Source organism: Elaeis guineensis, chromosome 1, assembly GCF_000442705.2.
Source record: "Elaeis guineensis isolate ETL-2024a chromosome 1, EG11, whole genome shotgun sequence".
In the NCBI taxonomy this organism is placed as follows: domain Eukaryota; kingdom Viridiplantae; phylum Streptophyta; class Magnoliopsida; order Arecales; family Arecaceae; genus Elaeis; species Elaeis guineensis.
In genome coordinates this window covers 38,632,718-38,659,994 of record NC_025993.2, presented here as the reverse complement: position 1 = coordinate 38,659,994, position 27,277 = coordinate 38,632,718, and the positions used below count along the sequence as shown (strand labels likewise).

General features: G+C 37.0%; 1 protein-coding gene across 4 annotated transcripts; it reads left to right on the top strand.

Annotated features, from left to right (window-relative positions):
- Window positions 1-1,187: 1,187 nt before the first annotated feature.
- On the top strand, window positions 1,188-18,800 carry LOC105034452 (uncharacterized). Of its 4 annotated transcripts, none has more exons than XM_073253004.1 (13): window positions 1,188-1,345; window positions 1,436-1,531; window positions 1,652-1,729; window positions 3,445-3,525; window positions 3,624-3,840; window positions 3,916-3,974; window positions 8,370-8,419; window positions 8,544-8,631; window positions 8,706-8,963; window positions 9,100-9,192; window positions 9,615-9,719; window positions 9,918-10,034; window positions 18,491-18,800. In XM_073253004.1, exons 1-13 carry the CDS (start codon window positions 1,277-1,279, stop codon window positions 18,521-18,523), a joined length of 1,344 nt encoding a protein of 447 aa, XP_073109105.1. In that variant the 5' UTR covers window positions 1,188-1,276; the 3' UTR covers window positions 18,524-18,800. The 4 variants fall into 4 exon arrangements, with proteins under 4 accessions (XP_073109105.1, XP_073109106.1, XP_010907933.1 ...); XM_073253005.1 differs by having other exon boundaries at window positions 18,449-18,800; XM_010909631.4 differs by lacking the exon at window positions 18,491-18,800 and adding an exon at window positions 18,094-18,407.
- Window positions 18,801-27,277: the final 8,477 nt, after the last annotated feature.

Genomic DNA, 27,277 nt, shown 5'->3' with positions numbered 1-27,277 from the left:
CAAGCATAGAGCCTTTTTCTAAAAGGAGTAAAAAATTCTACATTACATGCTATATCTTAAGAACATATATTTTTTTAAAAAAATTGAGTGTGTGTGCTATATTTTTAAAAAGAATAATAATATTTGCATTGTGTGTCATTTCTTTATGAACATTGGCATATTTGGATGCAAAAAAAAAATTGTATGCAGAACTCATTTTTCTCCAAAGTCAAGTTTTCTACTTGTGTATTTCATTAGAAAAATAATAAATTTCTGAAACTTATAATTAGTTTCTTAGAAAACCTTTTCATTTTCGGGAACAATCCTAGCTTTCATTTTTTATTTTTCATAAGAAAATATATCATCAAAGATCAATGAAGAATGAAAAAATTCTCTACAAATATTTGAACAAGCAAAAATGGAGAGAAAGATGTCTAGAGAAATTAATAAATTTGAAAAACTCATTATTGCTTTCTTAAAAACTTTTCTATTTACATTGAAAAGTCCTTATTTTGTTTTTATTTTTTATTTTTTTTTTGCAACCAAATATGCTATTAAAAGAAAGAAATGGGTGCCATTTCTTTATGAATATTGGCATGTTTGGATGCAAAAAAAAATTATTTCAAAAACTCATTTTTCTCTAAAAGTCTAGTTTTTAACTTACATACTTCATTAGAAAAATAATAAATTTGCAAAACTTATAACTAGTTTCTTAGAAAAATATTTTATTTTCAAGAAAAATCTTAGTTTTCATTTTTTTTATAAATTCTATGAAAAAAAAATATACCATAAAAGATAGAGGAAAAATGAAAAAAAATCTCTAAAAAAAATATTTGAACAAGCCGAAAAAGAAAAAAAGATGTCTTGAAGAAATTAATATATTTGAAAAACTTACAACTGATAGGAAACTTTTCTATTTACATGGAAAAGTCTTTATTTTTTTTTTATTTTTCATAACCTTTTTAACCAAAATGCCATAAAAAGGAGGAAGAAATGAAAATAATAATTCTCATTATTTTTATTTTTCATAATTTTTTTAACCAAATATATCATAAAAAAATAAAAATAATAATTCTCAATAAGAATTTACAAAATGAAGATGCATGGGATCGAACCTGTACTTCTCGCATGCAAAGCGAGCAACTCTACCATTTGAGCTATATCCCCTTTGTAAAAAAGGGGCTTTAACTATTGGATTTCTTTAATATGTCAGAACATAGCATAAACCGCTTCGCGGCTGCCTAGAAGAGCGATCCCTGGAACCAGGATATCGTCCTGCCGCCGCGGTGAAAGAAACATGATGGATTTCCAAGTCGTCGTCCTCGCCGGCGGCACTGCGAAGAAGCTCGCCCCTCTCGTCTCCAAGGTCCCTCTTCTCCGTTACTTCTCCTCCCCCTTCGAATCCCTCTCTCCAATCCCCCCTCTCTCCGTTAACGTGGTCCTTCTCTAATGGCAGGAGGTCCCTAAGGCGTTGCTCCCCGTTGCCAACCGCCCCGTCCTCTCTTACGTACTCGAGCTCCTCGAATCCAGCAACCTCAAAGACCTCATCGTCGTGCGTCCTTCTCCTCCTCCCGTTTTCCCTTTGCTTGAACGCTTTTTTCCTTTTTCACTCCTTAGAAGATCGAAGGTTGGTGATTTTAGAGCTTTCAATCAGTTTCTTAGTGTATAACAGGTGGTCGAAGGGGAAGACGCCGCTCTTCGAGTCGGTGGCTGGATATCGGGTGCTTATGTCGACCGCCTTCATGTTGAGGTGAGACACAGATATTTATTTATTTCTCAAGCATCCATCATCCTATGATATCTCTTTCCTGTTTGGAATTGGTGCAATCATTGTTTAAAAATCCTGTACTTACACTTCGGAAGTATGCTTGCAGTAAGTGCATGTCGTACTTGGAATTCATTGGATGTTTGTGATAATGCCTCAGTGAAAGATTTGACATGCATTTGAATTGGTGATGGGATGGAGTGTTTGTTTTTTTTTTTTAAATTTCTGGTTTGCATTGAAGGAATGATAATCAGGTTTTGCCATAGGGTCAGTTTGGTCTCGGCGTTATTTGCTTTGTTCCTTGACTGCTTATCCTTAATTTGTTATAATGTTTCGAGTATTTGCTATATATCTTCTGATGCAAGAATAAGGATGGTTGTCCATGTTCTGGAGCCGATGATTGCATTGAATATCATCTTTTTAAATGAAATCAATGTTGTGAAAATGTGTGAAGTCCATCTATGACAATCATTTCGTCTATTGGCAGCAATGCATGGACTGAAAAAGAAGCGACTATTTCTTGATTGATGGTATTGACTCTTGTAACAATGTGTTTGACAATGTGAATACCTTGCTTTTGTGGCTCATAGATCTTCAGTTGAGATTGGCACATTGTATAGTTGCAATACCAGCTGTCTTGCAATGCAGTGAGATGCTTGGACATGGTGAAAGGTTCATGTGGCATAAAAGAAAAATTATGGTGGATATTTTTTGTTACTTATATGCTTTAAGTTTTGATGATATTTTTGTTCCTTTTGCTGTTGCCAAGTTAGAAACGTTCATATGTTCATCAAATGTCAATTTGAATTCCAAAAGTTGGTAATTACCTTGAACTCTTACAAATGCACCAATGAAAGAGATAGAAGAGCAATATGGCAGAGCTCAAAGAAGGAAGGGAGCTTGGAGAAGTTAGCAAGGGATGCCAGTCAGCAAGAAAGAGAAGGGGTGGTCCAGAAAGTAAAAATCCTACCAAGATCTTTCTGATTAACAGCACCAGAGCCCTAAGTGGTGGCTATTGAGTGGAGAATTTCCATCCATTTGCTGTGTTGTTTGCTACCTCAGGTCAGAATTACAATTGGCCCAGTTAGAGCTCTGACATAGCTCTCATATCGGGGAGAACTACCACCCTTGATCAAACTAGGTACAAATGTTTGGAACTGTGGATCAAGATATGACCTATTTAAATTCCTGAGCAGTTAAAAAAGTGGATCTTGACATTTCTTTTCAACCAAAAAAATAAATAATAAAAAAGAAAAACAATGGATCTTGACATGATGTTAATGTATTAATTGCTAGTGCCCAATTAATGAAGGCAAATCTTGACTAGAAAAAAACTCTACTATGATATATTAAATTCTAGCTGGCAGGTAGATGTACCTGTCCTTTCAGCTATCCAAATTAAGATTATCATTAATTGGCATAAAAATTGTAAAGAGTAGAGTTCTAGGGAGAGAAGGATGAGAACCATGTTTCAAGTAGAGAGTTGCATTCATTATGAGGTACAGATATAAGCCAAAGTGCAACCCGAAAGACACTAAGAACTAAAGGGTAATAATTATCTGGATCAGTTGCTGCAAGTGACTTATTCAAGAGAAACTTTGCATGGATCATATGTACTACAGCTGATCTTCTTCTAATTGCAACACATGACCTTATCTATCAATTTATTATGATAAAAACATCTTTTATCCTTCTTGTAGGTGGCTGCAGTCCCTGAGGATGTTGGAACAGCGGGAGCACTACGTGCTGTGGCACATCACCTTACTGCAAATGATGTTCTGGTAATAACCAAGATCCTTTGTTGATGCTAAAGGAAAAACATATTGTAGATATGTAGGTACAGTATGCTTTGTTGTTAGCTGCTTCATTTTCTTTGTAGATTGTGAGTGGAGACCTTGTTTCTGATGTGCCTCCTGGGGCTGTGGCTGCAACTCACAGAAGACATGGTGCAGTTGTAACTACGCTTCTATGTTATGCGCCTGTCAGCGGACCTTCAGATACTGGATCTTCTGCAGGAAAAGACAAAGTTAAGAAAAGCAGATACAATATTGTGGGGCTGGATCCCACTAGGCAGCTCTTGTTACATATAGCAGCAGGTTTGCTTATTAGGAAGGTCATGCATGTTATTTAATTTAATGCTGTTATTATGATGCTAAATTTTATCCTAACAGGGGCTGAGGTTGAAAAAGATATTCGTGTACAGAAGAACATTCTCCGTGCTGTAGGTCAGGTATGCATGTTTACTATTGGATTGGTTATCATGAAACAAGCCCATATTTTCCACTTATATTTCACTTCTTGATCTCATGCTAGCATTATGATTTGCTGGTTTGATTTAGACAGATTAGTCTAAGTTAATTTTTGCTTCTTAGCATCATTGAGGAACTTGTACAAGCTTCTGCTTCTACTTTAATATCCCTGGAAAATCCTTATACCCCATGTACTTACTGAAGTGGGAACACAAAGTTGAAAATATTGGTTGTCCTGGTAAACCGAAAAACAGCTATACAATACCCAATCTGTCTTGTGCCAAACAATGTAATGGTTGCATGGTGTAGCATGTCCTGGCCTTGAAAGACATGCAAGAACATATGGGCTTAATATATAGTTGAAGTCCCTATACTTGTTTCTGTGAACTATTTGTAAACTGTAATTATTTTATGATCTAGACATGCAAATTTGGGATTTTAAAGTCACATGTTCAACTTGTTTAAACAAATACTGCTCCTAAATCATTTCATCTATGTATTCTGGGACTGGACATGAAGGATTACACATCATATTGACAAATGCAAGTTACATACTAACATCAACATGATTGCATATAATAGATGTTAAGCAATTTGAAAGTTTTAAATCACAGTATACACAACAAATTAAAAAGAAGAACGGCCTCTTGTTTAATGAATAAAATCTGTGGTGATGTAGCATGCTTTTTCCCTTGTAGATCCAACATAAGGTAAGCATACAATATGCAAATCACAAGATGGACAAGATCTTATGAATATCACTTGATCATTTGGGTGTCCACAACATGCAATAAACCCATGATGTGATTAGACAACAAAATTATCATGTATTATCTTGTACATCCAAGTGCTTTTAGGTGCATGTGCTACAATATTGAGCTCCACGAGTTCCTCCACACCATGATGGGAGCTACTATGGTCTTATCCATTTTTACAACCAGGGTAATAATGGCTGTGAAAATTGCTTGCTTAGGGCCATTTGGCCCTAGGATTATACTGCATCATCATGTGTTGGGTTTTGGCATATGAACTAGGGTATATGTAGTTTAATAGATGTGGTATTCATTCATTTTTATTTTGTGGGGCTACTAGTAGTTCTGGGCATAATATTCATTTGGATTCCTTGTTGTCTTAGGTTTCCGATACATCTTCTAGTGCGTTGAGTGGACATGTTTTGAGTTGGCTTGGGTTTATCTTAGCCTATGGTGTGGGTCTACACCTCATTAAGTCATCACATGCTAGTCATTTAACAGCCTAAGTGACTTGATGATGTAACATTATGAATTAATGAGATCAAGGAAGCACCAGGTGTCGGGATTACATGGACTACTTAAAGTGGGAAAACAAGATTGAGGAGCTTAGCTTGTTCAGGTTAAATCCTTTGGCCAACCAATTTTGTAAACCCTCTTGAGGAACCGTATGCTGTGTATTTCTCACTCCCTGTCTTCTCTCATACAAATACCTATCCCTTTCCTCTTGTTCAATCATACAGATGTGGGATAGGTTGAATAGTCGGATTGGACAGTATTTTCTTCTCATGGTTGCTGCTGCCTCACTGCACCTCTGGCATGCTCCTGAGTACGGTGGATTGTGGATCTGAGAGCCAAAGTTCTTGTGGTTTGTTTCCTTGTCCATGTGGCCTGGAGAGCTCTGCAAGCTCTCTTCCATGAAGAAATTTTGACCCGTGGTGATTTTGTTCCTGCTTTCTGTTATTCCACTTCTTAATTCCATGCTGTTGGTCCTTGCAGATCATTCCTCTTTCTAACCATTTTTAGTTTTTTTTTATCATTCTTTCTTGTAGAATAAAGTTAGATATATAAATCTTGTTTCTTATATTAAAATCCATCTTTCCTTGCATTTTGGTGCTACAATTACTTTATTTTCACATTTCTTATGCTTGGTTCTTCAGTTGTTTGTGCTAGACTTCCATGTCCCAATTTGATTATTTTCATTTGATCAAAATATTTCTAGCATGAACAGAAGTAGTTGTTATAAATTGCTAATTGCATCTATCTTTTGATTTTAGTTTAGTTTAGGAGTAACTTAGTGGTGTTCTGGGATTTTGAAACCTATTTTCCACAAATTAATGTTTTTCAAAAGGTGTCTAGGGGACCAAGACAATAAGCACATCATTTGAATTGGGATTTGCATTAGATTTTCATTCAAGTACAAAATACATACTGACATCTAAATTTTGTGAAGTGTCTATGCCCCTCCTAGATATCAAGATTGTGATCATAGGTAAGACCTAGGATGTTAAACCAAGTTTCCAGATAATCTGTCCCATATTCCCACATCCCATAATCTATGCTTGCTGGATAGCCATCGTGGTACTGATTCTCTATCTGATATTGGATGGGCTATCTGAAAGCGAAGTCTCACCTGTAAGTTGCCTGAGACCATGGAGGATAGTATTGGCTCAAATGCGATGCCTCAGACAACAGATATTCTCTAGGGACTCTACTCCATGTATTAGCATCATGTCTTGAATAACCTTTTTAGGAGTCCATGATCTATCTGCAGTGGTGTTCTCACAAGCTCTACCACATTGTGCACCATGGTCCCTATCCTTTGTGGCATAACTTAATTGGAACTTACTGGTGAATCAAAGACCCTGGGACTGAGTCACTGTGCCATATCCATCATTAGCTTCCTAGTCGCCAGATACATCACCGTTTGAATTGCCCTTGTCATTATTATTGATTTCGTGAGATGATCTATGTAACTAGTCATTTGAGCACTCACTGGTCTCCAAATTAAAGTTAACAGACTTCTTATCCACTCTCTCTAATGGAACTATAATTTTCTTTCCTTTCTCATTCTTACTAATCTAAGGTATTGCCTTCATTCCCTGGATGTCCTTGTTTGCCTAGCTTATTGGATGGTTCAACTGTGGTTACCATTCTGAGTAGATTGGTACCTTGTGTCCTTTTCTTAATCTCTCTCTTTGTCGAATCTTTAGATATAGAGCCTAGCAAATGATTAGCTCCCCCCAGCCTCTATGGCCTTTTGGCTGGATGTGAGCATGGCATGCATCATTCTATCCATTGTTTTGCATCCACCCTATGAGACTAGCTAGTTGAGGAGGCGATCCTAGCTAATCTAGCTCGGGCTGCTTTTGCTAGCCCTAAAGCAAACCAATCATTCGATCCTTGTCATCATACATGAAATCAATGTGAAATGGATCATTGTATTTCAGGTCCACTTTCTCTTTGATACACTTCAATCTGAGATGCAAATTGTAAGACACATTGAAAATCATTCAAGAGTAGTCTAACACCCTACAGCTGGTGCTACGTATATTTTTCTCAATCTATGGATATGCACTAACAATAACTTATTTTTTAAATTTATTTAAATTTGGTTCTAAATTGCTATGCACATGATCATGTCCAAATTTAAACAAATTGCTATCAAATTGAGATAGAAACTAGCATGCATCCTTCCAAATATGCTATCAATTTTATAGAAAATTTTTTATCATTTTTTTAATTGTAGTTCATGGATATACTTTTAATCTGAAAATTCATATACTTAATGAAAAATTAGGATTTTGGCTACATTCCATAGATTATCCGTAGATCTATGATAGAGCTGATTGTGGGCTGAGCTTGGGCAGAACAAATGTCAAATTTTAAATAGGCCTGGCTCGAAGCCCAACAAAAAAATGAATACCATTTAGGCCCAAGGCCCGGCCCATATCAGCTCTACTCTATAGTATATCATGAAATCATACCAAAATTCAATATTTTGGCATGATCTCCCTTCATTTTCTCTATTTTGGCTGATTTTCAGCAAAAAAAAAAAAAAGAGGAGAGGGAAGGGGAGAGGGCCCTTTACTTGATTTGTGGTTGGATCTGAACTGAAGTATGTGAAAATCCTCCTTTTTCTTGGTGAAGAAATAGAAAAAGATAGAGGCAGAGAAGGCCTCCCAGGTGGGGAAGAAATAGAGAGAGAGAGAGAGAGAAGCAGAGAAGGCATGGGAGGCCTTCTCTGCCTTCCAATTATTTAAGAGCCGAACTGCCATGAACCTACTGGTTCGGGCTAGGAATGATCGGTTTGGGCTCTATTCTAAGCTGAGGCCTCATATAGTCCCAATTTGAGGGTCGTACGGTTCAGTATGCCCAAAACCAGGTGGTTTGCAATGGTACTGCCAAATATGGTTGTATTCCTGCTAGTTGTATAATTTTCATTCATTCATTGTAAACTTCATTCCTTGCTTTATATCAGCTCTCCATCTTTAAAAGGAAGTTTTCAGGTCAACCTTTTGCAGCACTTGCATACTTTGTGCACTTCTTAAACCGATAGTCTCATAACTTAGAAGATGTATTGTTTTTACTAATTGTTCTAATATTTCTATATTTGGTTGTGTGTAGTTGGAAATCCGTGCTGATCTCATGGATGCTCATATGTATGCATTCAAGAGGTTAGAATTTTCTTTTCACATGCATGTGGTCATATTTCTGTTATTTTCTCCTTTCCCCCTTCTGCTTTCAATTTTTCATATTGATTGTCTTAGTTTTGTTTGCTGGCAATTAAATGTCTATCAGAACTGTTCTGCAAGATGTTTTGGATCAGAAGGATACATTTCATAGTATCAGACAGGATGTATTGCCGTATCTTGTGAGGACTCAGTTGGTAAGCTAACTAATATCTGCATATATTCTTTTTGGTTTACAGTATCTAAAATTGTTATTATTACTTGCACTCAGAGGTCAGAAATATCTGCCAATGGGTTACATAAGGTAGAAGATAATGCAAATGGCAGAGTTTCCTCCCAGAACTACGTAACATGGATGTCTCAACATCGAGAAATTGCACCATCTGCTTATCAAGAGCTTCTTGCTTTGAGTCCCAGGTCTCCAGAAAATGCTCTGAGAACGCATAAATGCTGTGCTTATATTGCTAGCAAAAGCAAGTATTGTGCTCGTTTGAACTCAATTCAAGCATTTAGTGACATTAATCGTGATGTAAGAATCTTTTGCACCAAGATCTATGGGTTGATTTTCCTTTCTTTATGTTGGTGTTTTTGTGGGTTGATTTTCCTTTCTTTATGTTGGTGCTGTTAAATTTCACTTGGGAAATGAAATTACTTTTCATGTGTAGGTGGTAGGAGAGGCTAGTCACCTTTCTGGTTATTCTTTCTCTTCACAAAACAACATCATTCATCCATCAGCAGAGCTCGGATCAAAAACTACTGTGAGCCAATCTCTTACATTACCTTATAGTTGGTCAACGTTTAGCTCATTGACCTGTGTTTAGCTCAGTGTGAATAATATCTGTTTGTTTTCTTTTATAGAAACACACATCCCCTTTCCTCTTGATAGGTGCAAAGTCCATCTCTCTCTCTCTCTATGTGTGTGTGTGTGTGTGTGTGTGTATACGCACACACAAACACACATCTATATATATGCATATTATACATTCATATAAATATATGTATGTATGTTTGTACGATATGAAGTTGTTAATTGTATATGGATCTTTCTCTCCCCTTAATATTGTTTTTTTTTCTCTTCGGTTTGTGAATGGTTTTAACATGCAGCATTGCTTAGTGCATTACAGATTATATCAATATACATTATCTTTACTTATTTCATTCTTACTGATTATTGGTTTAGGTTGGTCCCCAATGCATGCTTGCAGAAGGTTCACAGATGGGTGATAAGTGTAGTGTGAAGCGATCCATCATTGGCCGGCACTGCAGGATTGGTTCAAATGTAAAGGTAGCGCCCATAAACACAATGAAAAAAGAAAAAAAAAAACATCTTGTGGGGTAAATTTTTTTTTTTGTTATTAATAGGAGATAAAGATTTATTGAGCTCTGACCTTCTGGATAGTCTGTGTTTCGCAAAATTGATTTGAATTAAATTTCTGGCTTTTATAAATCTATATATAAATGTTATTCTCTTTTGCTCCTGCAGATTGTAAACTCTGTTGTGATGAATCATGTAACCATTGAAGATGGGTGCCTTGTTCAAGGTTCTGTTATATGCAGTAATGTGCATCTTCAAGAGCGTGTTGTTTTGAAGGATTGTCAGGTGATTTCTCATCCTCTGCTCCCCTTTCCTTTCCTCAGCCTGGAACCTCTAGCATGCTTAGCTTCTAGAAAATCAAAATGGCTGACCCGGGGATTTGTGTATTGCATGTTTCTGTTTTGCCTCTAGTTTTGGTACCTATGATATCGCTTTGAAGTTTTACAATATTTCTTCCTTCTTTTGGGTTGCAGTAACAAGAGGAGTGGTCCTAGATTAATGCTTGGCAATCAAATCTTTTAAATCCTTATCTCTACTATTATAATGACAGAAGCTTTTGTGTCCTGAGTTTGTTTTTTGTAAAAAATATGCCCTTTGTAGCTGGGTTTTCATATTTGAAAAGGCATGATTGATAGTGCCATCTATGGAATCATAATGCAAATAATAGAAAGAGAAAAAAAAGTAAGACTCCTGATAAGTTGACTTCTTGGGATTATAAAATCAAAGAAATTGAACTCCAAGAGCCATCGGTGATCAGCCCACTTACTATGTTTATCTTTAACAGAGAAATGACAGCCTTCCTTCTCCTCTAAATATATCTATATTTAAAAACTTACAGAAATTGTATATACTCTCACATGCATTGCATATGTAAAATGCTAGTCTAAGGTTTTAAATCCCATGGGATGGCTGCATCATAGTTCTTCCAAGGAATAGGACATGCCATGTTCCAATTGCCATCAAGGTCAGGCATCCTGTTACTCCATCTGGATGATCTTTTTCTATTTTCTAAAAATTATTTTAGAGGTTTTATTTATTTATTTTTTAAAATGTATTTGGACTTCAAAAGAATCTATTTAAGGCAAATTAGGCCTATTTAGTGTACTTTTAAGTTAGAAGCTGTGCAAATATTTTGCGTCTGTCCTTTTTTTTGAGTTTTATATATTTTTATTGCTAAATTTTTAACTATAATCTTCCATACACTTTAGAAATTTATAAAAGATAGAATATATATTGCTAAAATAGAATATATTCTAAGGTCAAAAGTTGTGCAAATCCACTTGTATTGATTTTTCTTTTTATTTTTATTGCTTTTTGTTCTTAAATCTCTCTCTCAATTTGGGGCTTGGGTTGATGTCCATGACCTTGGTATCTTGAAGGTGTAGGTGCAAGTACATGAGAGTTGCAAGATGAAAAATGATAAAATGGAAGGTCCTGTACAAAAAAAAAATATATAATATAAAAAATTGTATAATATTATTTTTTGGGAAGATATGATATATATGTTCGAGGAAAAAAGTTAATACTAGTTATAACCTTCGAACCTTTGTCCTCAGATGCACCAAATTTTAAATCCTATCCTTAAATTACTCAAGCAGACCATGTATTTCTTTTGAAAGAGTAACTTGACTGGTAAAGAATCTGAAAGTAAGTACGTTAAGAAAAAGAAAAAGTGGGGTCTACCTCGCCCAACTTGATCTTGTTGTCCCCTTTTCTTCCCCCTCTCTTCCCTCCCCTTTCTTCCTTTCACTCTCCTGAGCAAAGAAACCTTTCGATCTCCCTGCATCTGTTTGGCTCCCGTTCTCCTTCCTCCTGCTGTTGTCTTCTTCTCTCCCATATAAGTTGTTAAGCACACCTTACACCACTTAAAAATATCTTCAAATAGCAAATGTTGATAATGCAACACCCATATTATTTTCATTAGTAGACTCAACATGGAGGTAGAGCGTGATTGTTGCACTGACATTACTTTTTGTGATCTTTGGCCTTGTGTAATGATCGAGGATCTCACCCAAAAGGCTAGCTAGAAATTATTTTTTGAGATCTTCGGTGTTGTATATAAGCACTCAAAATCTTCCTAGTGTGCAATGATGTAGGATTAAACACGCCAACGTGGGTCCTCATATACTTCCCCCCATTTAGATCCTACTATTTTTGCCAATCTAAGGGTCCATTCAGAATCAAAAACACCATGATTGGTTCATGGTCAACCTTGAAAGGGCTGTGCTATAGTGCCTTCTAACCACATGGGCCATAGCCCATGGGTTCGGTGATACCATTTATAATGATCGTAGACCTTATCCAAAAGGCTAGCTAGAAACTATTTGGATCCTTGGCTCTGGGGTCATAAATCCCTTAGAATGAGGTTGTCTTGGCTTTCCCAAGGAATAGGATGTGACGCCATCCCACCCTATCCTAACTCTTAGGATAAGGGATGTTCCAAGATGTGCCAATCGGAATGCTAGGACAATGGTGGGATGGTCTTGTCCTGACACTCGAGATCAAAATGTGTGGTGTCAATACTAGGACCCATTCCGATTGCCTGGTGGCACGGTTTGTCATGATATTGTGCGGTTCCATGCCACACTTGTACTGACATAGTAGAGCTAGCAAGGAAGGGGGAGGGAGAAGAAGTGAGAGGAAAAGAGAGAGAGGGATGGAGGGAGGGGTGAGGGAGGGCTGAAAGAAGGGCTCCACCATTGGTTCCCTTATTTTGTACGAAAACAGGGGCCTGTGGGGCTCTTTTTTTATTTTGACATTTTTAAGTGATTTCAGCCTTCAAAACAAGGAAATCGAGAGCTAAGACCTTCCTCTGGCCCTCCCCCTCTCTCTTCCTCTCTCCCTCCCTCTCTTTCCCTCTCTCTCCTCCCTCTCCCCTTTCGTGCTGGTTTCTTAAATCATGGGGCGGAATCATGCCGATCTACCACCAATACAGCTTAGTACATCCTAAACCAGATGGTTTGGAGTGGTACGGTGAATTGAGCGATTCATGCTTGGAATGGTATTCTGTCCTGATGTCGTGCACGGGATGTCCTGTTGGGACTTGAGTCCTTGCCCGGCCCCAAACTTCACCATCTTGGTACCGGATCCTATATTGGTACTATCCTGTTGCAATGTCAATTTGCTTATGATACGAAATGATGAGCATACCAAATATCGATATAGCATGAGACTACATACTAGTTTGGTGCCAGTATGTTATGTTACCAATTGGTACGGCAAACCTTGCCTGGCCTTATATAAATTTTCAAAATCTTTTGAGTGCACAACCAATCTAAGACTAAATACATGCATGCACTGGTCCTCAGACAATGAACACCAAATTTTGCAATTTCTCTTGCCAATATGTCCCAAAGAATGTAGAGGCAGTCAGTCTCCTTTCTTGCAACTTGCGGTTGCTTTTCCCTATTTGGTCTGAAGAGTTTTTCTATTTTGACATGTTGGGTTGCTCAATTTTTCCATCATAGCAATCAGATTTAATCTGATAATGATTTGATACAGTAAGTAGAGGGAAAGAAATGCACAAGAGAATAAGAGCAGATCTAGAAAACAGATTTCTAATTAGTTACTTTGACCCAATGGATAAATCAATCAAACTCAGAAGAGATACTCCATCTATTTTTAGGTCATGTTCTTAACTGGCCAAGGATATGTTAGCTAGTTTGAATATTTGACAAAAAAGACTCCTTATTCATACAAAACACAATTATGAAGGTTAGGGAGTTCCATAGAACTAAATACTCTAAGAAATAATATCAATGACCTAACACCAAGGTTCGGAAACTTGGTTTCGGTTTGGCCGTCTGCTGAGCTAGTTTTAGTAGTTTTGATGGTTTTGTCTTGAGTTTATTTTGGTCAGAAAATAGAAAAAAAGACTATGAAGAAAACCAGAAAATTTCTGGAAAAAAGTTAAAAGAAGCAAGGACATATATCTCAGTGCTTCAGCATGTTGAGCTGTTTGTGTTTTTTATGTATTTTTTTTTTTTTTTTTTGAGCTGAAAGCATATAAGTATGAACAGGAAATTGTTAAAATTTATTTTTATTCAATCATTCAGAATGAAATATGAAACTACATATAAAAAGAATGAAATATAGTGATCACCATCATTTCAAGTGCCAAGTAACAACATATATATCTATGCAGTATAAAATTAAAACTATAATTCAATTCTAATTACTTAAAATCATAAAAGATTTAATGTGATATATTGCAAACCCAAACTAAAAACTTGTAAATCCACTATTCTTTGCACTAGATCTACTCCATGGATGCCTTTTCTCCTCTTTTCCTTTAAATAGACTCAAACCAAAAATGTCTTCTACATATAGAATTAATTTCATAAAGTTAAGCTAAAATCTAGCAATCGAAGTTATATGTCATGAAATTACTATTTGAGCAGTAATATTGGGAGGTTGGACAAAAGCAAACAAGGGCACTGCTTTTGCTTGCAGAGCCCTTCATGACCACTTCTACTTCGCTGTTTCCTGTTTTCTGTTTCCTTTTCTTTGTAGCATTTGCTATTGCCTGGTCAAATATGTTCAGGTTTAATGAAATAGCCCATTGTTGCCTTATTCCCTTTGCACATGCCGATAAGCAGTAGATACTGGAATGAGAAATTATGCTTGTATTCTTACCAAAAAACGAAAAGAAATTATGCATGTATAGATATTCGTATCTACTAAGGCATGCAACTTTATTCAGTTTTTTAAGTAATTAATTTTAATTGCTTCATGCTAGTATACAAAAATTTTAAACAAGTAAACATAGTTTCCTTTTATTAATGTATAAAAATATACAGTTATAACTTAGATATCTCTGTTGATTGCTTTTTAGTGCAGATGTCACATAACTTCTGGCAATATGTCACACATAGTCACATACTTTTATTGTAGAACTATGATCAGACAAAGTTCATGTGAAAACAAATGGAGGCTTGTTCTTGTTACATTGTAGTTTTTCACATACTGCTAATATTGCGGGAGCCATTTGCACAGCTTATATATTTTGGGTTTCTTCGATTTCTAACCTGTGGTCTTATGCAAAATGACACTTTTTTGCATAATGTTTCCCGTATGTTTGGCCTTCAATTATGGAAAGTAAGCTGAAAAAGATCAACAAGAAAGTGGTTTGGACTGCATTGGATAAAAACAAGTCTTTTTAAGATTGTTGGGCATGGTTAAAAATGTGGAAGTAGGGATCAAACTGGTAGTGCTACATCTTGGTCAGATCTATGCATATATGTGCCAATACATAACAATACAGAAAGACACCAATATTTTATGGCCTAGAGACATGTATTCCCATGTCCTTATTATTGCTAACGCAGTACATAACACATATAAGATAGTATGGATAAACACTTCAAACCTTACTCTGGTGTCATCCTCTTACAGCAGCGAGACTACAACTTCTCTGTGTTTAACTGTTGATGTCTATAACCATTGCCCTTGGGTATCCCCAGTTTTTTATACCCTTTAATCCTGATGGTACGATTGATACTTTAAAGTCTTTTCCCTGGATGCTACCTTTGGTTCAGCCATCCACATGCCACATACTGCTTAAATCATCAGCACTGGAACACTTTTTGTTAACTTAAGATGTTGAAAATACTCTTTTCTGAAAAAATCTATTTTCCATAGCTGTCATCCTTGAAACTACTTAAGAGAGTTGGTCCTCTAGTGGGACTTATAATCATCTAGGTTTCTCTGATTGATAAGCTTCATGCTCTTAGGAATTTGGAGTTTGTTCCTCTTGTTGCAGAAGTCACTTATAGGTACAAGTGAGTATTCAACTTTAAGACCTATTTGAATGTTTTGTTATGCCACTAAAATTTACATAATTCCTTGAGTGTTTACGTAGGAGTTTGTCATCAATTGGATGTGATATTCTCCCTAGTGGAGAGAGAGCCATTATTCATATCATCATAATAATTGCTGCTAGTCATGGTTGACTTCTCAAGGACATCAATGATTCCTTCATTATGGTGATTCTTAAAGAAGCCTACATGCATTTCCCATCTAATGTTTTCCGCTCTCTTTCCACAATATGTCATCTTGGTAAAGTGCTTTAGGCATGATGTTCTTGATGTGAGCTGCATTGAGAGATAAGATGTAATACTCTCTTCACATAATGCTCCTAAAATGTTGTAATTCTGTTGATGTTGATAATAAAATTACTTTTGCTGCTTATGCTTCCACCACTGCCTGTTTGATGTAGCATATCCATTGTTAATTTGAAGGGTTGGCCTTTGCTACAACTTTTTGTCTTGTAGTTGCTTCATTTCAAGGTGTTATAATATCTTGATATTTTTGTCCTGTCATATCCTGCACTGCCGTATTTTTTTTTTCTTTTTGAACATTGTTTTGTTGGACATTACGAAGTTAGATGGTCAGCCACTTTATTGATGCTTTTGTCTTGACCAAGTAATCAATTCCCTTTTTGGTTAAATGTTGACAGCCTCTAGTAGGGTAGGTGGTCCTATCAAGGAATGCTACATACTTGCCCATGTACTTTTGGTAGAATTTATCATCTCCTTGGTGCTAGGTTTAAAATTACAGCTGTCACAATATTATACTGACAATTGTAATAGTCTCAATGGCCTCCTGTTATGTTATATGTACAATAGCTGGAATTTGAATAACAGCTGTAATCTGGCCAATATTCGCTGTATTATATAATGGGTATAATGACCGTTAACTGTTTCAAAATTTGCACTGTCCATCTAAATAAAGAAAATATTTTGAAAATCAAATCTGTACTTATTGCCTTCAATTTCCTGTTGTTACTGCAAATAATGGCCATCATGACAATCATTATTATGTTCCCAAATATTTCTGCTCGAGGCAGATCCAGGTAAATTACAGCCACAAATTCTATTATAACATAGGTAGTGGTAACAGAGGGGTATATTATTTGGGATATAAGCATTGTTGAAATCTTGATGAGATAAGGAGCTAAAGATTGTTTTTCTGTATAGCTTTAAGGTTGGGTTCATGTGTGGGCATCGTGGCTGCACTGAAACGGAAGGTCATTTAGCTTTGCCTGCTTTCTGAAATGGGAGGATAATGTAACTTTTAGTTCTTTTTTGATGGTCATGTTACCTTCTAGAGAGTGATCCCAGTCGAGTCATGGTCAGGAAAATTGAATGGTTGATACGGAAAAGTGTCATTGGCAGAAGGCTCAAAGGACAATTCTACAAATGAATATTCATTCTCCCTGATTAATTATCTTAGATGCTCTAATTATGTTGTGAACTGTACTAGCATTACTAGAACTCTTTCATTAGTACAATGTCAGAGCTTAAGGATGGGGTATTCCACATAGGAATTAGCCCTGCGTGTTAGTAATTAATGCTAAGTACTGCACAGATTTATGTAATTGTCAGCACAAGTTTAAAATCTTATAAATGAATTCTGGTGCTTGCTCATTAAGAAGCATGACCGAACCATTTGTCTCAACATCTTATCATGCCTAGGGCTCTAAATGTGGTAATGAAGATTCGAATATTTTTATAAGAAATTGAAACCTTCTAAAATCATGGAGTTTGGACCAGAAGAAATTTTGAATTAGTTTCAACTTTAACCCTCATATATGTAGGAGTCATTTTACAGCTTGCAAGAAGGAAGCAGAGAAGAAAGAACTTATTTTAAGGGCAACCTTACCTGGGAGAGATCATTATCAGGCAACCTTACCTAGCTCTTTTTTCAAAGACGTTTTTAAGACCTTTACCATAGTCATTCACCTAATCCGTTTAGTTGATATTAATATAGGCTTCCTGTGCAAGTCAAATTATACTCTTAGAAATGGATCATTATGATTATCTTGAAGATTCAATGAAAACCAGGAAGAGCACAGAAATCTGCCTTCAAGCATTCTTGCATACCCTGCATACCAACAGTGGATGAAGTGAATCATCCACAAACAGGACATGATAAACAAGTGGATGAATGTGAAGCCCAGTAACTTTGTTGATAATCTTGGAAAATTGTATGAAGCATTGGAAATCATATTGTGCACCGCACATCACAAACATATGCATGAAGAAAAGGACAATAAAAAGGAAAGTTTCAGTTTCGGGAATGCAGTTACCACAGTTCCAGCAGATGAATTATAAAAGTTGGACTCTATTAGTCCAAGTAGAGATTCCAATCCTCAAATAATTTTTTAATCCCATGCGTTGATTTCTCCGGCAAAGCTGAAAACATGGAAAGTGTTTGTTCCTTGCAGCAATCTATGGTGATGTTTATCACCTTCTGCCATTCTGAGCATGTCCAACTTGTTACAGAATGTTATCCTGCTTCATATGTTATCCAATTGCTTATAATTCTTTTTTATTACTGTCAGATTGGAGCAGGTTACGTTGTTACGTCTGGCAGTGAGTACAAGTCAGAGCCTTTGGCAAGAAAGTAGAATTATCTGTCTTCATAAGTTTTCTACGTACATAGCTTATTTTCCCTTTCTGTTGAGACAAAGTTTCGGCTCTTGTATCAAAATATTTCGAGGTGATAAGAGAAAAAACAAAGAAAAGAACATAAGTTATCATATGTGGACACCTGCTGCACTACAAAATTTGCTCTCTCCTTTTTTACTTTTTATTTTGTGTGAGAATCTCAAGATCTAAACTATATACAGCATTTATTTCACTAGTATACACATAATTTTTTTCTGTTATTTATATTCAACATGGAGGAACGATTAGATTTCTCCAATGTGACCAACAATCAACAAACAAATGCATCAGATGGTGTGTGCGCTCTGGCCAGATTCAGTGTAATGGGTTTTCAAGTACTGACTACAAGCTTCTCTCTTGGTGAGCTGTGATAGCTGCATACAGTATAAATCTGTGTTCTGATTGGCTTTGTGATCATATTTCAAGTGCTAGTTACTTGTTCTGATAATTGCCATTTGTATGGATCGATTTAGGCTTTTCAGTTTGAAACGTCTTGCATTCCCCATAAATTTGCTCACATGAAAATAATCCTGTACTTGAATGTATTATTGGTGTGAACGCATTACTTTGTCATCAATGTAAAGAATATTTAACTCTCTCATTGTGTGAAATACCTGCACCATATTGTTAAATGTTATCAAGACCATATCTTGTGTATAATAGCATATCAAAATTGCAACCCTCATCATGTTAATAAGTTTCTTTCCTTGAAGCTTAATTGATTTTATTGTTTTATCTGCCCGATGCTATGTTGACCTAAAGTTTGATTAGTGGTCATAGAAAAAAAAAAAACAATGTAACCTGTAAAATGCTTGTTCTCACATCTTATTTTCTCATATTCAATTGCTTAATGCAAAACGGTATCAAGGGGGTGGATGACTGTATAAATTGACATTTGAGTGGGGTCTTATGCAAAGCTCTCCAAAAAAGGAAGTGTAGAACTTGGACGTGCATATATACGAAAACCACTATATTGATGGTTATTGATGATACTTCTTTTGGGGCTGTGGTGTGTTGACCTGGTTGCTGTGGCTCATGCATCTTTTCCTTGCATTTTCTGTCATTGTCACTTGTGCTTAGAAGGTTTAGGTCATCTTAGCTCAAGGAGCAATCCTTGTGGCTGCCGCAGATTGCGAGTTCCTTTTCTGCCCACTGCTAAATTAATTTTATTGAATTCTTGATTGAATAGAACACCTACATGGTTCCTCGTAGAACCCTTTACCACATATTTGTTGTATTGAGAAATTCATCAAAGAAGAGATGGCTTGTTAAGTCTGAGTGGCATACGTTTGTACAATTGCATTTTCTTGCTCTTGCTTTTTTATTTTTTGTCGAACAGGCTGCTTTACAAAGTTCTTAAATAAATATACGTGGTTGCATCTGCCATCGATTTATCCTGAAGGTAACCTAATAATTTAGAGGTGGTTTTCCCACGAAGTAGATCTGCTATAATGGGCTACATGGAAAGCTATCCAATTAATCTCTTCGAAAACATCATGAGCTACGCATAAGTTGATACTCAATTTAAAGTCTTCAAATATCCATCATTAGTAGGTGAGTAGGCTCCGGATGTGAAGTTTCTGCTGAAATTTGTGAGATAATTATTTTTCAGTCTTCTTCTAGTATAATATTTTCCGCCTTTAGAATGGTAGTGGCATTCACCAATTCCCCCATGCCACTCTCAATTCAGTAAATGAGGCTGTTACATCAAAGAGAAAAGAACTATCTGCCATGCACCATTCTCTTCTATGCTGCTCTCAATTCAGCCAATGAGATTGTTACATCAAAGAGGAAAGAACCCCGTGGTAACAAAACTTGTCTTGGAAAGCAGCTCCAGGGATTCTGGTGAGAGAAACCCCAAAGCTTCCACCACCAATCCTCCCTCTCTTCCGCCCCCTCCAACTTTGTGTACCAAACCACCACCCATTTGCAAAGTACTGCCATTCCCCTGCCACTGGTGCAAACATGATAGCGTCAACCAGTCAACAAACCACCTCAACACCATTTCTTCTCGGGCCGAAGTCCATCAAGGAATTAAAAGAAGAAGCGAAACTCTTCTCGGGCCGAAGTCCATCATATTGAGGAATCAAAAGAAGAAGCGAAACTCTTTGTGCACCGCGTGTGGTGCAAAAAATCGCGCACTGCATCCAGTGATTCGCTCTCGCACGGGATCGGCAAAAAAAAAAAATTTTTTTTTCCTCCAATATCCCCGGACCCATGCGTGATGAATCACGACATACGGTGCGCAGTTTTCTGCACAACACGCGGTGCACAAAGAATCGCTCAAAGAAGAAACGCTTTGCATTGAACCCGGGTTTTCCTCTCACAGGAGCTAAGCTTACGCCGATCGGAGACAAACGAGTTTATTATGAAAAGGTGCATGAACCCAACGACAATGGCACCCACCCAAGAGGTAACTAAAACTGGATGCGGAGTGGCGTGTGGAAAGAGGATCCAGTTTCCACATCCACCTTGTAACAAACATGTCACTCGAGGTTTCTGAGACCTCCACGTCCAAAAACTCCTCGTCCCTTCCAAGGCAAATCCAGGACAGCCAACCAACCTCCTCCCTCCACGGTCGAGCTACTGTCTAGTCGCCGCTCACCCCATGCTGTGTGCTTCATCAAACCCCCGTTGTAGCTAGAAAAAGAGGTATGGACCCATGTTTCTCGACGCCGTTCACGCCAAAGGCGTCGAAAACACTCGAAACTTCCCAAAAATCTGGTGGTGGTGCCGAGTATCAAAGGTGCAAGTAACCGAATCAAGATGGAAAAACTTGATATGTCAAAAAAATCATATGCTGATGCTCTTAGGTATGGTCATTTCTCTCTAGCTGGTTCAGCTGCAGCGGCAGGGAGAAGCTCCTCCATACCCGTCCCCAGTGCACCTACTCAAAAGACCACCCTTTTTAGAAGATGACCTTGTTTTTGCTGTGGCGATCTAGACCACTACAGAGCTGCTTGCCGGACCCTATGCGCGGCTACTGGTGCTATAAATTTGGCCACTCATTTCGCGGGTAGGGCTGACCATGGGTCGGGGTCGATCGGATAGAAAAAAAAATTCATCCGATCGAATCTAATTAGATTGAAGAAAACTCAATCTGCTACTGATCATTTATCATATATAAATCGTTTGAAACTGAAGTGAATAGTTGTAGCACGTTTGAATAGATTGTGTCAGTTTGGACTTTAATATTGGCTCAATATTGATTTTAAATTCAATATTGACCCACTTAAATTTATTTATTTATTTTATTAATTAGAACTAAATTTTATAAGTTACAAATTTTGAACTTATTTTTAGATATGTACAAAATAAAAAAAAAAAAAAATTACTTATTTGAAAACAACTACGTTTAAAAACTTTCATTTTAGAATTATCTCAAATTGATATATTTTTATTAATAATTTAATATTAATATTTTCATGAATCCAAATAGATGACAGGATGGTTTTTAGAATGAAGTATTGAATTCTAAATGACACCGTCCCAAAATGAAAATGAGTTTGTGAAATATTACATCGGTTAGGTTCGATTTCAAACAGATTAAAAATATAAAAAATCGAATCCAACAGACCGAAATCAATGTTTATTGGGTCGGATTGGGTGAGTTTCTTCGAGGCTCGGTTATTTGCTCAGCCTTATTCGTGGATGCAAGACAAACCTTATTTCAAAGCCTATTGTGTAACCTTAACTCCCTCCACGGCCAACCAAACCTGCAGCCATGCCAACCAAAGTGAGACCCCCACTCCTCAAATCCTAAATCAGGAGAACAAAGCCAAGGTCTCTCTATCATTCACAGCTGAAATGGTTGAAATATCCAACTATTTAAGGAAAGCAGCACACGTAGAATCTTTCGGTAGGCAGATCAAACCAGACGATGTCTCTTGCACACCGGCTGACAAAGCACGTAGAGTTGGATCTTTGACCACTCGTTGACTTGCTCCCCTTGAGTTCTTTGTATCCTGCCCTGATAATCAAACAGTTCAAAACCTTATGGCAGAGGGCCACATTAGGGGAGATGGTTTCAGCCTCATCACCAATCATTGGAATCAATTCAGGGGGGTGTACCGCATGAGCTGAAGTTCAAAGTTTACGCAACCTTGAAAAACCTACCTCTAATTTGCTGGATGGCGGATACTGTTGCATCTATCATATCCAGCTTTGGCTCTCCTCATCGCGCCAGCCGTTCAAGCCTCAGATGGGAGGACCTAACAGGTTTTGACATAGTATTTATTTTTGAAGCCATGGAAAATGTACCAAAATCCATCCAGGTAACGGTCGGTCCATTCACATATCGAGTTTCGATCTCGATATTTCTGAGCAGGAACTCATAATCAGCATCTCACAATAACCACCCAGATGGTGGAGAGGGGGAGATTTGGGAGTTTTGGAATGGCCCGGTAGGACGTTCACCCTCCACTGGCTCCTGGCGCCATCACTTGAATTAGGAGGATGACAGCCCGTCCTCAGCCCGGCGCAACCAAAACAGAGGAGGGAGGAGACGAACCCATGTAGCCGAATCAGAACATACCTCATCAGAGCTCAGTCTAGTCACCCCTTGGGACTCCATGCTCACTTTGGTGCACCCACTTTCCAAACCACAACCACTTGTGCTTAGTCCATCAATTTTCCTAGAACCTCTATTCTCAACCATTGCCCACCTCATTAGGAATTTCCTGCCACCATGTCGGAACAAAAAGCAAAAGCAACGGCTACCTATTGATCTACTACCACCTATTACTGAATGTGTTGCTCCTGGAAACGAGATGGGACACTTCAGGGCTCAAAAAAACCCTTCAGCTGCTGTCAACCTACAAACTGAGGATGTCCCAGTTCACAAGGTTTTCAAAAAGCTTCTGACAGACCTAGTGGAAGTGTCGTTGCCTACCAAGGTCAGCTCCCCAAACAAAAAATAAGTTTGCTTCCAGGTGGACCAAAACCTACCGACTGGTAATGAATCGCCTATGCACAGCTTCAAAAGAAGTGCTAGACTAAGGGCCAAAAAAAATCAAATTTCTGGGTCTACATGAATCAACCCTGCTCCCACGAGATATCCTATTTCTGAACTCTCTTACAACAACAGAAATTATGTCCCTAGGCAAGCAATGTGGTTTGTTGTTCACGGGTTCGGAGGAGCAAGCTCTAGCAAAACTGAAAGAAGCTGAACTTCAAAGATGCAGTGCATCACCACCCTCAGCATCAGCATAGTTTCAGCCTGTCAACCTCCCTGCTGCTGGCTTTTGGAAGTTAAACAACATAACATGGATTGTTGGCTATCAGGATTCACAGCGACACACCTATCCATGGGTTCACATCTTCGTACAGATCTATGGACCCTTCTTTGGATTTACTTTTCTTTTTCTGCTTCTTCACAGGCTTATTCTTTTTCTTTCCTTGAGACTTTCTTTTGAAAGATGTCCGCTCAACAGCAAAAATAGAGTCGCTTGAACTTTTCAAGGTACCCTCAGTAGTGACTAGCATATTGACCAACTCGGATAAATTGTAGTCTAATTTGTTCATATGGTAATTTACGATAAACTGTCTAAACAAACTAGTCAGAGATTGAAGGATCAAATCCACTTTTAACTCCTTTTGCATAGTAAGTCCGAGCTTCTCAAGCTCCTCAAGGTTCTTGATCCTTGTCATACAATGATCGTGGACAGACTGCCCCTTGCATATCTTTATATTGAATAATCGTTTGGACAATTCAAAGGGCGCGGTCCGACTCTGCGCACCTTACAACTCTTGCAGATGAGTGATCATAGCACGGACAATAGGTATGTGCTCATGCTGGCTCTGCAAGTTATTTGATATGGAAGCCAACACATAGCATTTTATCCTAAGGTCATCCTCCGTCTACTTGTCCAGAGCAGCTCTTTGCTCAACCGTAGAATGGACTGGTAAAGCTGGGGCATCATGATCGAGTACATACCTAATCTTCTCAGATTTCAGGACTATCGTAAGATTTTTGAGCCAGTCCTTTAAATTTGTGCCAGTCAAACGGTTGGTTTCAAGGATGCAGGCTATAAAGTTAGAGGCCGACATTGTTTATCTATAAAAGTAGAGATTTTAGTTAGATATTTGTACTTAAATTTATATTTGCTCTAGAAATTTTTAGATGCAAATAGATTTTTATTATTTTTTTGGATTTCGATACTCTTCGGATAAAAAATGAAAATCTGACGCGACCAATGTAAGATTTCTAGTGGGTGCTGCGGTCCCACCGATGTAATATACCTCACCTAACAGTTATTGATGATATGCACACTGATGCGTAGGAAACTCTTTATCCAAATGCTTCTCTAAGCATATTGCAGCGATTTGATCTCTAAGTTATGTGAGCATAGATAATACATATTATCCTATTCTTAGTTAAGCCAGACCCACCTTTCATAAGCAGGTGTGAAGCCGTCATTGAGTCTCTCAGATAACACATATTGGATCCAACTCCATCTGTACCCTGGAGCAACTCTTTGCTAGTAGAGTGGTTGCGTGTTTCTGATGCAACTGAACTACTGTAACCAGTCGAGAACAGTTAACACCAGTGGCATGCCTGCACTTTTACAATGATAGAAGACCATAAGGCTTAATATTGATTGGGAAGTTTTAGGTTAGGTTTCATCTAATCAGTCATCACATAGTCGATCTAACTGGCATAGACTAAACCAAAACGTCTTAACAACTAATGAATCCAATCATCTAATTGATCAGATAAGTGAGATCGACGGACGGATACACCATTAACTCACCATAGATAAAAATTATCTAGGTGAGTAGCCTTCCAATTAAAAATCATCAATCGAGACTTGCTTTAGACATCAAATGGTTTATTAGTTTCAATTAGTCAGCTTAGCTAAATCGGATTCGAGCCATAAAGCCAAATTAGGTCCTTAGGTTGACTCGATTATACATATGGCGTTTAATCGACTCAATCTATAATACTTGTAGATCATAAGCTCAATTGATTTAACCCAAATCAATACTTGACTCAGTTTGATCAATAGCTACATCAATGTTGATCCAATATAATTTTATCACAACCTAAGATGCAATCCAATTACATGACCTAATGCAGAAACTACCCATGCCCAACGATTTATATACACACTAATTTTAGATCATAAAAATAATTTTCAGATCTAAATTCATTGTATGAAAAGTAAGTTTTTGATTCTTGAAACGTTTTTAGAACATACATGCCATCATATGTATAAAAAAATTTAAATTTTTTAAAAATTAATTTTAAATCTAAATAGACCATCATATATGTATACATGAAAAATTCAGATCACAGAAAATTAATTTCTAACTTATGCATGCTTTCATATATCACATATATGATTAAAAATTAGAATAAAAATACTTTTCAGATCTGAACAAAAATATATACATCACATGTATAAATCAAAATCAAAATTTTGAAAATAATTTTTAAAATTTTTATGCTACTTTCATACATATGAACATGTGGCTCTGATACCATTGTTGGATTTCTACAGGTGCTAGTGCATGTGGATTTTAAAAATTTTTTAAATCTAAAATATAGTAAATTAGATTAAAATAATTTTAATCTAAGCGTGCATTCATCATATGAAAGCACCTATCGATCTAGTTCATATGCTGAAATTAACATAAACTGATTTTAGTAAAAAGAAATAAAAGCCCGTGATCAAGTTGCATACCTGAATCACTTTCCTTTTGCCTTAAACCTATAACTGAGGTTAAATCTATTTCAATCCCTGGATCTGAGGTTGAGCAGGTTCTGAATCAGTAGCACAAGTATCCTACCTCTACGAACATCCACAAGGCCGATCTGAATTGACTCTTCTTAAAATAATTCACTTGAACTCAAAGTCTGAATAGGCTTGAACTAAGAGGATAGACATCAACCCTTGATCCCTTTTCTTAATTCTTGAATGAACCAACCCTTATTTGATTTTTCTTTCTTGATTCTTGAAAAATTAAGAACCCTTTTTGATCCCTCAACTAATCAAGAACTAATCAAAAAATAGTTGTAATAACTTTCTAACAAACTTGAGAGGAAGAAGAAGAACTCCAACAACTTTGTGGCGCCAACTCTTGACACTAACAAGATGTTGCCGCCCACCTCTCTCCATGATCCAAGAGAGAGGATGCCTAAAGAGAGAGGGCATGGGCTAGAGAGAGAGTAGAGGGGGCGTTGGGCACAATGAGGGTGGTGGCAAGGAAGAAAATTATGAGATACATTTGAGAGGTAGGGCTAGGATCCTTTAAATAGATAACATAAGGGAGTTCTAATCAAATTAGGATCTCTTCTTCTAATCATATTAGAAATTCTAGCTTAAAATCTCTTGGACCAAATCAAAGAGGCATCACCTAGCCTAGATCCACGCCCACATTGGGCTTGGGTGTCTCATTATATGGGATCCAATTAAACATGTTCTAATCAGCCCATATGATTTCATAAATTCAATTCAAGGGTTCTTAATCAAATCGAGATAAATTTTCAATCAAAAAAATCAAGAAACTCTTTTTTGATTTAATTCAAGCCATAAATTGAGCATCTAATCATTAGAGCCCATTGAATCAAATTCAATTAGCTTCAAATCAAGTATAGGAATTAGCTAATGCTTATCATATAAGCAAACTAACCACAAAAAAAATTAGATTCACCCAGGTGCTAGCAAGATTAACATGAACCCAATAGGATTTTTCTAAATCCATATAAATTGATGCTTTATAAGTCCAATTTTAACTAATCCAAATCTTCTTCCTTTGATGTGTGACCCCATAAGTTTAATTCTGACTGGTAGTAAGATATACCATGATCTCTATCATAAATATCACTGAAATCCTTTTCAGTAGGTCAGAACAGTTTCACTCTAACTCGATAAAGATTATTGATCCAGAATGATCCTATTGAGCTCTCACAATCCATCAGTGACATCTAGCAATATGTAGTGACAATTTAGTAGAACTAAAATAGAACTTCTAGGTGTAGTTAATGTGTGATACAATCCCTCTATCGTGAGTTCCGACTAGATGGCAGGTTATGGATAAATCATCAAACCTCATTATCAGTCATATGATAAATCT